The sequence below is a fragment of the Morchella sextelata genome (assembly GCF_020137385.1).
Source record: "Morchella sextelata strain SCLS chromosome Unknown scls_4, whole genome shotgun sequence".
NCBI lineage: Eukaryota > Fungi > Ascomycota > Pezizomycetes > Pezizales > Morchellaceae > Morchella > Morchella sextelata.
This window is the reverse complement of record NW_025408619.1, coordinates 1,695,943-1,706,914: the sequence shown is the minus strand read 5'-3', so window position 1 is coordinate 1,706,914 and position 10,972 is coordinate 1,695,943. Positions and strand designations below refer to the sequence as shown.

At 50.3% G+C, this 10,972-nt stretch overlaps 3 protein-coding genes across 3 annotated transcripts; all 3 read left to right on the top strand.

Moving 5' to 3' along the window:
* Window positions 1–316: 316 nt before the first annotated feature.
* On the top strand, window positions 317–1,701 carry H6S33_010347 (uncharacterized protein; the record flags this gene model as incomplete). Its single annotated transcript, XM_044841722.1, has 3 exons — window positions 317–539; window positions 609–1,178; window positions 1,337–1,701. The coding sequence occupies 3 exons, from the start codon at window positions 317–319 to the stop codon at window positions 1,699–1,701; spliced, it is 1,158 nt and encodes a 385-aa protein (XP_044697490.1).
* Window positions 1,702–2,383: 682 nt separating this feature from the next.
* Window positions 2,384–2,982, top strand: H6S33_010346 (uncharacterized protein; the record flags this gene model as incomplete). The annotated part of the gene is made up of 4 exons (XM_044841721.1): window positions 2,384–2,527; window positions 2,740–2,753; window positions 2,812–2,912; window positions 2,966–2,982. 4 exons carry the CDS (start codon window positions 2,384–2,386, stop codon window positions 2,980–2,982), a joined length of 276 nt encoding a protein of 91 aa, XP_044697489.1.
* A 6,009-nt stretch (window positions 2,983–8,991) lies between these two features.
* Window positions 8,992–9,972, top strand: H6S33_010345 (uncharacterized protein; the record flags this gene model as incomplete). Its single annotated transcript, XM_044841720.1, has 1 exon — window positions 8,992–9,972. One exon carries the CDS (start codon window positions 8,992–8,994, stop codon window positions 9,970–9,972), a length of 981 nt encoding a protein of 326 aa, XP_044697488.1.
* Between the last annotated feature and the right edge of the window lie 1,000 nt (window positions 9,973–10,972).

Below are 10,972 nucleotides of genomic sequence, written 5' to 3'. Positions count from 1 at the left end.
CTTCCCCCGTTCAAACTTGATCCCTTTCAAGTCATCTCTGTATCGCAAATAACCGCCTCGAAATATCTTTCTAATAGGTATGTGTGCACTATGGCCTGATAATCAGCATAAAGACAATCTGTCCTTATCCGCTCGGTTACTCCCGTCTGAACTCCTCTCTTCACCTCTCCCTCCACTCCTAATCACTCGTCAATTCACAAGTCTCACACTTGGCACCAGAGTTTTGAAGGAACACCAACTAACTACCAATACCAAGAGACCACAGTTCCTTTTTTCTACTACCATTCCCGTTCCTATTCCCGTTATCTAAATCACAATGGTCCTCCACAACCCCAACAACTGGCACTGGGTCAACAAGGATGCCCGTGAATGGGCCCAGAAATACTTTGATAAAAATCTCACAGTCCTCACAGCTTCTTCTGGGGATACCAGCGTCAAGGTTGATAAAGTTGTGTCTGTAGATGGAGATGTTGATGTTTCCCAGCGCAAGGGAAAGGTCATTACACTCTTTGATGTTAAAATGCGCCTCGAGTTTTCAGGTATGATCGCCACCATTATATATACGATTCCCTCTCTCCCTTCATGGCCCTATACTTATCCATTCTCAGGCTCAACTGTGGACGATCCATCGGTCTCTGGCACCATCACAATTCCTGAAATCGCCCATGATACCGAAGAGGATGAATACGTTTTCGAGGTCGACGTCTACTCCGATACCCCCACAAAATCGCCTATCAGAGATTTGATTCGTAGCTCTTTAATTCCGCAGCTCCGCGTTGCACTCGGAAAGTTCTCCCCCGACCTCATCGCTGAACACGGGAAAGACATCCAGCACGCTCCCGGTACGGGGCCTTCCTACACTCCTTCTGCACCTATAATTCCTGCTGCTGCCAGTTCATCTTCCACATCAGTGAAGAAAACAACTAGTTCGGGCCCTATCGTAAACACAGTTACCTTGACGGATTCAATTGAGTTCCAGACTTCAGCGGAGCAGTTGTACAGTGTGTTCGTGGACCCAGGCAGAGTAACTGCGTGGTCAAGGAGCACACCAAAGGTGTTTGAGCCAAAGGTTGGAGGGGCTTTTAGCTTGTTCGGCGGAAATGTTGAGGGCGAGTTTAAGGTTTTGGAGAAGGACGCCAAGATTGTACAGAGCTGGAGATTGGGAGGATGGACTAAGGGTGAGTTGTCATTCCCCAGGATTTTGGCTATAGCAGTGGTTACATAGGCACGCTTTGGAACCTCTATACCTCCTACTCTACACCGGAGAGTAAAGACCGGGCATTTGGAGCGGCCCTTAAATTTCCGGAACACCTTACTCACCGGGCTTTTCGTTTAGGACACTACTCTACCCTAACCCTGGTTTTCGACCAAGGCTCAGACTCTACAACTCTGCGCATGACATGGGAAGGTGTTCCAGTTGGCGAGGAGGAGGTCACAAAGAGGAATTTTGGCGAGTACTACGTCAAGAGCATTAAGCAGACTTTCGGGTATGCCACCCTCCCCCCTCGTGTTTATAGAAATCCAACCACTTCCCTCTCTCCTTCTTCTTCTTCCACCGCCTTGCCCGTTGTTGCAGGGGGTTCTGCAATGGCATTTGCAGCAAAGATGTTTGTGGCTTTTGTAGCGGTGCCGGTGATGGCGGTGGTGTTGCTGCCTGTTATCAAGGAGACGTTGTGGGATGATAAGATTTTTTCTGTGTAATGGGGCTTTTTTTCTCTTCTTTTTTTTGTATAATGCGGGCATTTTAACCGGGTGTTTTTGTATGTTGGCGGAGGAGGAGGTAATGTAATGTTTTGTACGGCATGGGGGCGGTGGAAAAGGAAGAGAAGGAAGGAAATGATCGTTGCGTTGATCAGCCACTAACGAAACCTCTTCTTCGGAAATAGTTTCGGAGCCGTGCTGTAATCCTCTTTCATTATCCAAAAGGCAAGGCTTTAAAAAAAAAAAAAAAAAAGGAACCGGGACGAAAAAAAATACCACACGATGACGATTGCGATTCCAGGAGGATGGTTGGCTGGTATGGAAGGCACCGGTAAGGCGGGAAAGGGATGGTAGTGAAGGAATGTGATGCATTTCTCGGCACTGGCTAAACAATTGGAATGTCAATTCAAAGCATGGGGGTCTCTCAATAGAATACTCAGTGTTGTCTAAATCTTTGTCGCCGCTCTCTAGTAATGAAAAATTCCTTCATTGTGATATCAGTAGATTGAATGCGCTAGCCTTCGAGAAATCAATGCTTAACCTGCGCCGCCATAGCGTAACGTAACACCCAAACCGCGCCGTAAGTTCGTAACCTGGGGGGCCGTTGTCTTGGTCCCCCTACGCATTGATTGTACTCCCACCTGCTGCACTGTCAACCTCGCTTGACTCTCTATCCTTCTTCATGGGCCCATCACTCGGATATGCCGCCACCTGTAAGGAGGTGTTACAGACGCCTCTCTCTCCCTCTCGCTTGTCAGTCACCCCCACCCCACCCCACCCTATGGCGGGGTTCCTGAGACGGGATGGAAGGGATGAGACGTTTTGTGTGTGTGCGTGTGCGCTGGAATGTCATACTCTAGAAGAGTTCTGGGAATGCAGAGAAGCCCGTTTTTTTTTTTCTCTCTTTTCTTTTTTGGCCGGCCCTCTCTTTGTGAAGGTCGGTTGGCGTGGGCATAATGCAAGCCGTACTGCAAGGCTGGGCTGGGGGTATATCTATCTGGGCATAGCTTAGCTCTCAGTCAGTTCCAGTCATGACAGTCTGGATCTGCGCTGTGGGTAGCATACGTAACCACAATGCATTGTAATGTAGGTACTCATACGCAGCAGCAGAAGAGGCGGCTTTGTCTTTGTCTCGACAAGTCGGGAAACTGCAAGAGCTCGTACCGGTACCGGCGGGCTGGAAGATGAAGATGTAGAGATGAGCTACCTTAGTATGTAGGTCAAGCAGAGTAGGTGGTTAACATTTCCTAATTAATTTTCTCAGTCATGAGTAGCTGCTAGCTCCAGCCTTCTTCTTCTTCGCAGCAGCAGCACCGCAGGCATTCTCCCTTTTACAAATAAAATTCAAAACAAAAACAAATAAAAAAAAATTCGCCATCCGTTTGTCACCTCATCCATCATCAGTGATCTACACAGCCATCTAGCTTAGCTAGCCCATCTACCCAGTCAGGCCAGTCAGTTAGCCAGCTAGAGATGAGGCCCAAGCCCGGCCGTTTGATCATCAGGTACGCTCTCTCCCCTCCACTCACCATCCACTCATACCTGACCACCCCTGCGTTTGCCGCTGAGGCAGCGAGAATTTAAGGTTCCTTCCGCTCCTATCAAGCCACTCCTCCTATCGGCTGAGAAGGCGAGAATAGGGAAGGGCGATGAAGGAGTCGATGAGTTAGGATAGGTGGTAGTGTAAGCACCTTGGACCCAGCAGAGCACAGCCGCCGGGGAAAAAAAAAAAAAACCTCTTTTTTATTTTTCAGCTTTGGATTTTTTTTTATTTTCTGGAAAAATAAATTAAATTACATTACTGGGATAGACACAAGCCACCCCTCGGCGGAGAAGAGGAACACGAGGGGGTGGTGTCGTGAAGAAGGATGAAGCTTGAGTGGTGAGTGGGCGGAGAGCTGTAGAACGCGTTGCGTCAGTGGCGCATCCGGTTCGTTTCATTAAGCCACCGCACAACCCACTCCCAATCCAGCCGTAGGCCCCACTACTATTTACGGTAGCAAAAGGGGACGCGCTTCTCTGATTGGGCCGCCGCGTTCTAATTAGGAAACCCTTTTTCAGCTATTTTACACGCTCCCTTCTTTCTTGATAACCTTATTTTTCCCAAAGTGGTGAAATGGGCGAGAAGCGGTATGGTAATGTAGTGAAATTGGGGACTAGTGCGGAAGTGGCAGGCTAGCTAGGGGATCCAACGAGAGCTGAATTCAGAATGGTAGACAGCTGTCTCTGCGCCCTGATTGGGTACTGGGGGGTGATGCCAGTGGGAAACAGACGCGATGGATGGGAGAGGGATGAAACGAAATGAGCAGATCAGATGGGGGATACTAAACCCCGCGATTGATCAGCGATCAGCAGCGAGGTAAGGATGCGCAAAAAAAAAAAAAAAAATTCTTAGAATCAATGATTGGATTGGGCGTTTTCTAATAACCACCGCGCTCCACCGAATATATATATATATATATCTAATAATTATAATAAACGAAATGAAATGAGCATATCCAAATCCAGGAGCAAGAGTGGATTGTAAACGGAGCCATCATCATGGGCAATGATAATGTGATAATGGGATCCGGACATGACAGATCGACGTAAGGCCCCATCATGGCCAGCTCGTGGACTCATGGAAAACCATCCCCCACCCCAATCCCCCACGGGTCATTAATTAAAATTCTTTTCCTCAAACGTTCTTGAAGCCCATGAACGGGGGTGTGCACTGCCTGAAGTCACAAACGCAATCTCGTTTTTGTATGTTTCATTCATGCTTCGTTGTGCTGTCTGTCTTCTTCTAGACGTATCTCCACTTACCGGAGGAGGGAGGGGGAGAGAGAGTAACGAATCTCAAAGAGTCAAAAGAGTCAAAAAGAAAGTAGAAGAAGCACAATGATCTGCCGACGGTGTTAATCGGGTCGGGGGAGATTAGATCTCCGGTCTGCTGTACCTAGATCCGGGCCTACTCCCCCCCGGTGGAGCAAGTCACAACGACAACAACCAGAGTAAAAACAACGTAGCTACATTAGATCATACACGTAGTCTTGATTTCAAATACCCGTATCTAGATACTCTTAATTTCGGCGCTGCAGTGCTTTTTTTGTTTGTCGTCGTGGGTGCTGATGTGGTGGTGGGGTGCGTACTAGTCGTAGTCGTAGTCGTAGTAGGTCAGACATGGCGGGGTGGTGGCGCTAGCTGTGGCCGTGCGTGCGGGCGCTTTGGTCATTGTCACCGTCGTCATGTTTGTGGCTTGCCTGTGCTGCTCCCCGAGTGCTTACTACGTTCTGGACCCGAGCGAGCGAGGCAACACAACAAGCGCAGAAGAATTAAGACTCAAGAGTTAGAGTACGCACCCTTGTGAATCCCTGCAGAAGCTTTATTTTTCCCTTCTCGAGACGTCATCATCGGTGCTACAGTAGCTAGAAGAGTCTGTCTACTCTATCGACGACGTTGACATCAGGCAGGTAAGTTTACAAGCTCTCCACAGTGCCTTTAATTTCTTTTTACCCCTCCTCCTCCACGAGCTCCGCTTCCTTTTTCCTCCCACTTGTGCACTGCTCTACATATGTAAGTATTATGTAGGCCCACATCGACCCCGCAACATGCCGTCGTTAACTTCGGTCGGTCCGCCGGTCGGTCGACGCCAAAACGAATAAAGTCGCTGTTGTCTTTCGCGCGCCCTACCCTGACATCCATCCATGCATAGTGGAAAATCTATGCACGTCGTCGGGTTGCGGCGGCATTCTCTGGTAAAGTGGAAAAGTAGGGCGGATGGAGCTGGCAATCTATTTTACGTTACGCCCTCTAGCTGTAAGTTATCCCCCCCCCCCAAATCCCTGGTAGAAAGAGCGGCGTGGCGGAGCAAGTTGTTTTTCAATGCTGTTGCTGTCGCTCCGCCATTCGCCAGCTGCCGCGAGAGAGATATGTGACAAGTTTATTTGCGGCCTCGACGGTCGTATCGTATGTAAAACAGTTGCAATAGTTACAATAACCGCACGCGTGCCCTTACCTACCGTCTAGCATGAACTTAATTCTTGTTTCTTACTCTGCTGCTTATGTACAGTAGCTATTTTGTTTTTTCGTGCCACCACCCGGATAGCACTGACAGACAGAGCAACGCAGAGTGGGCGTGAGGTGAGGTGAGGTGAGGCAGTTGATATGTGGGGTAATTACTTACTCTACTCCCCCGTGCGCAATTGGAGGGCCGAGATCTTTTTTTTCTTTTGTCGCTTCTTTTGTCTTTTCTTTTTTTTGGCCCAATTGTGCAAGAAGCAACTGCAACCTAGATTTAATTACTCGAAGGGAAACATATCGATATATATTGCACTTTTGGCCTTGCAATTGCATCACGGGAATGCTTATAGTGCCATTACTCTACTCTTCTGCATGATATAGACTCTCTGTGATCATTGCAAAGGGGGGGGGGGGGGGGGCGTGTGGTCATGAGTAGAGCCAGTAGATCGCACGCGCAGTGAATAATTGAGCAGAGATCTATTTTCCGGCTATCCCCCAGTACCCGCTTGAACTGTGCCTCTAGCTCTTCTCTTCAGATCATATCAGGTCTCAATGCTCTGAGGAAAACCTCGGGCAAGCTAAGGGGGGTGATCCAAGTCCAGCACGATCACGAACACAAAATCTATAAAAACATTCCCATGCATCGTTTCCTCACGCCCATTCTTGTCGCCACTCTCCCTCGCTACCAGCGATCCGGAACTAAATTAGAATTAGAGGCCCCCCCCCCCTACCTGCCTGCTCCTACGCCAGATTTAATTCTTCAGGCTGCAGTTAATTAGGTAAAGCACAGGTACGGCCACGGTACATGTGTAAGCAGCAGGTTAAGGTACGAAGGGCAGGTAGCGCTCGGTAGCGATCCGGTACGTTGTGGGACGGTACCTAAGCTTTACCAATGGTCTGCTTTTGACCGAAAGTGGTAAAAAAAACATAAAAATAAAGTGCAACTAATTTATCCTCCTTCCTCCTCATCCTCCCGGGGGGGGACCTCAAGCGCGCGTGAAGTGCAGCAGCCAAACAAGAGGGTAGGGTAGCAGAGGAGAGCAGAGAGAGAGAGAGCTAGATGAAACCCAATCACACCCGGAAATAGTGTCGGGGTCCAGCGGCGCGCCATGCCTAGATAGGTGTGGCTAGTTCGTCTAGTGCTCAGGGTTACACATAGGCTAGGGTACATGTAGGGTAGGGGTAGGGGTAGGGGTAGGGTACGCTAGCAGGCGGGAACTAAATTCAGCCCTTCCGGACGGAGACTTTAGGTGGGGAGTCAGTGTCGATTCGGATTCGCAACACGTCCGTCACTCTTTTGTTTCTGGGGTGTCGGGGGAGGGTTGATTGGAGATGGGGGTGACCGCGTTGTTTATGGTGGATTTTTTTTTTTTTTTCCTTTTGAGCGCGGCTTTTTTTGGGGGACGTTTTGCTTTTGGGGTGAGGTACGTGTAGATCAAGTCTATCTGTCTGTTCTGTCTTGTCCGTCTGTCTGTCTGCCCAGCTGGATGGATTGATGGATGGATCATGGGTAGGGCAGACTAGACATGGACACAGACCAGACCAGAGCTCGCAATTGAGAACATCTCATTCATCCATGCCATGGCATTGATGACGATTGATGGAGTCGAGTGAGTACGTGAGTACCTACCTACAGCTAGTACCTAGAGCAACTGAGCTAGAGAAAACCTACATTTACCTAGAGCTTGCTTGCGTGCTGCACTGAAGACCTGCTACCCTGGTAAGGTTGCAAGTTAAGTTACGGCTCTATCGTAATTGAGAAACAGCCCCAGTGAACTAAGCCGAAAGAACGACACTGCGTCCGCTGTGCTGGCCATTGCCATTGCACTCGCCCTGCTTTTGGCGGCGTGCATTGGGGGGGGGAAACAAGAAAGAAAGAAGGAAGAGCCACTCCTTTTTTTTCTTGGTTGACTCTTGTGAGTGAGTGAGCGTGTGTGAAGGAGTGTGGACTTTTTTTTCCCTTCCTCTCTCTTTCTGCTCTGCCTGTGCTGCCTGCCTTCCTGCCTGCCTCTCTACCGATCTGCTCGACCCATCCCCTGCTTGGCGTTTGACTGACTGACTGACTGACTGGAACGTGCCCTGGCACCCACCCATCCCATCCATACGCTCCTCGCACACTCTCCCCTACCACCCTCCCATCCTCCCATCCTCCCACACTCCCACACACACGCCCACTCCCACCCTCCCTCCACCGGTGCACCCCTTGCGGCGGGACGTACATCCCAACATAGGATCTCCCCAGGTGTGATTTGTTTCTGTTTTGGGGTGCGGGCGTGTCGCGTCAAGCAGCAGAACCGTGACCTGGGTCCATCCAGTGTTTCCATCGAGTAGCATTGTCACTGGTAGCGACAGACAGACAGACAGACAGACACAGACAGCCTCTCCCATCCTCACAACCTATCCAGCAATCCTCCTCTCCTCTTGCTCCTCCTCCTCCCACCTCTCACACCCACACCCACACTCCCACCACATACATTCAAGACATCCCCCCCCCCCCAAGCTACCCCTGCCTGGAGTGAAGCGATTGATCTTAAAAGCACCAGCCGCCCGCCCACCCCCAGACTTTTTTTTTCTGCTCACTCTCCCAGGCTGTGCTTCATCATCCATCACCCATCCATCCATCCTCCATCCTCCATCCTCCGACGCCATTCACAATACTACATATAATTTCTAACATTCCCCACGACCACCAACGATAAACGCCATCCTCAACCACCCTCCTACATAAAAAGGGCTGTTTAAAAAAGAATCTACACTTGAAATACCACAACCACAACCACCGGTCCGAGACCACTCACTCACACGCAAACCACACTCACTCACACGCAAACCACACTCACACACACCCAATCAATCACTGCGCCTCACCATTGGATTACATACATACAAAAAGGGCCAGCTATTATAATATATATATTACAGCCTGCTCCTCCCTCCACCCACTTCCTCGCTGCCTTGTTGTCACTTTGATAGCGACACAGTCAGTTTGCAAGAGAGATCGTATTTCATTTGGGATTTGTTTTTACTCTGGGGCTTTTTGAAATCTGCATTTGCATTTTGGGGGCTGTCGAAAAAGAGTTTATATCATATAAATATATACGCGCGGGCTTTATATACTATTACATATCATCCCAACACAAGCTTCTTCTACTACTACACTACTTCAATATACAAATACATATACTCAATAGTATCTAATACCTAGTCCGCCCTCGTCATAAGAGTCTCCGACTACCGACTACCACCACACACACCACCACCACCACCACCACACACACAACCACCACAATGCTGCCCGCAACCCTAACCCGCAAGGCCGCGCTCGAGTCCTTCGTCCGCATGCCCGTCACCCCCGCCATGATCTCGCACCTCGCGCTCACCGCCAGCACCGTCATCCGCTGCGAACCCCCCAGCACCACCACCCTCCCCACACCCCCCAGCACCCCATCAAACTCCCCCCCGCTCCCCACCCTCGAGCAATTCATCACCTCCCTCGTCGACCGCAGCCACGTGCAAGTGCCCACGCTCATGTCCTCGCTCGTCTACCTCGCACGGCTACAGCGGCGCCTCCCCTCCGTCGCAAAGGGCATGCGCTGCACCGTGCACCGCATCTTCCTCGCCTCGCTCATCCTCGCCGCCAAGAACCTCAACGACTCCTCGCCCAAGAACAAGCACTGGGCGCGCTACAGCGCCGTCCGCGGCTTCGAGGCCTTCGGCTTCTCGCTGACCGAAGTAAACCTCATGGAGAAGCAGATGCTCTTCCTGCTCGACTGGGACCTGCGCATCACGAACGAGGACCTCTACGAGCACCTCGAGCCCTTCCTCACCCCCATCATCGCCGAGCACGAGGCACAGCACACAGAGTACTACTACTACGACTGCGCCACGCCGCCCAGCTCCGGCCGCAGCTCGCGCGCATCGGACCGCAGCGTCGACAGCGCGGCCGCGTCGGACGCCGGCAGCGCGAAGCTCGCGGTCTCGGACTACTTCTACCCTACGCCGCCGTCGACGGCGCCGTCGTCGGCCGTCATCCCCACGCTCGCGCGCAGCGGCAGTGTGTCCAGCGTCGACAGCTCGTGCGCGGGGCGCCGCGGCCGCGAGGAGAAGAAGGGTGCTGTCAGCGGCGTGGTGAGGGAGAAGCGCAGTCGCGGCGGGGTGGTGTCGGCGACGATCTCGAGGTTCTTGGCGGGCGCGAGCCCCGCGGGGAGCCGGAGTCGGAGTCGGGGACGGACTACCGGGGCTGCGGCGGTGGGGAGGGAGTATCTATGAGTTGAATGAGTTCCTTTTTTGGGGTTTGGGTTTTTGGGGCGTGTGGGTTTTTTTCTTTTCTATTTCTTCTCTTATTATTTCTCATTTATAGCTTTTAGTGCCCTTTTTTTCTCTATTGCTTTTCTCTTTTTATATACCGGGGCGGGCATAGAACGCGGGGCCATGGGGGTCCCGTGCTAATTTTGCTGTCTTCTTTCTGGCTTCTAGCTTTCTCTTTTTATGTTTTGGGGGCCCTATCTATGGATACAGGATACAGCTTGTAACGGTACTTTTTTCTCTTTCTTATGTCGGACCGAAAAAGGGCACGCTCTGGGGGGGACGAACTGGGGGACAGGGTGGGGTGGGCGTTGGGTCTGTTTTTTTTTTTTTTCGCGCACGGTACATATTGCGCCTGCTTTTTTTTTTTTTTTTTTGATGTCCTCCCTATATTTTTTTGACTTGATGATATCATGGCTATTATGTTTTTTTTGGCTTCCGGGGGGACTTTTTTTATATGGTTTTTTTTTTTCTGTACCATTTTTTGCTTTGCGGTTTTTGGTTTTTTGCAGCTGTCGACGTTCTTTTTACTATCTTTTTCTTATGTTTTTTTTTTGTTACGCTTTTTTATGTACAGTATGGAAACGAGAACATTTGAGGATACGAACCCTCCCAAATGCAACCAAAAAAATAACTTATTACATATATCACTTTTTGTTTTTTACAGCACTTGAAAACTTTTGTGACTCGAGCTTCTTAGTGGAAACATGTGGTGCCTTGTTACTGCTACCGTCGGAGGAGTATATCATATCAATTGAGCAAGAAAAAAAGCCCGTATGTTTCAAGCCCGTTACTAACTTCCTTGTACATGTAGGTAACCTAGCTAGCTCAGCCCCCCCCGGCTGGTCCGAGGAGTTTTCTTCCCTTTGCACCAAGAATTGAGTTGCATGCCGTTGATATTCGCACCCGCCTACAAGAATCCCTCACCTTACTGCTCCCCCTCACCTAACCCTTGACTCTTCTT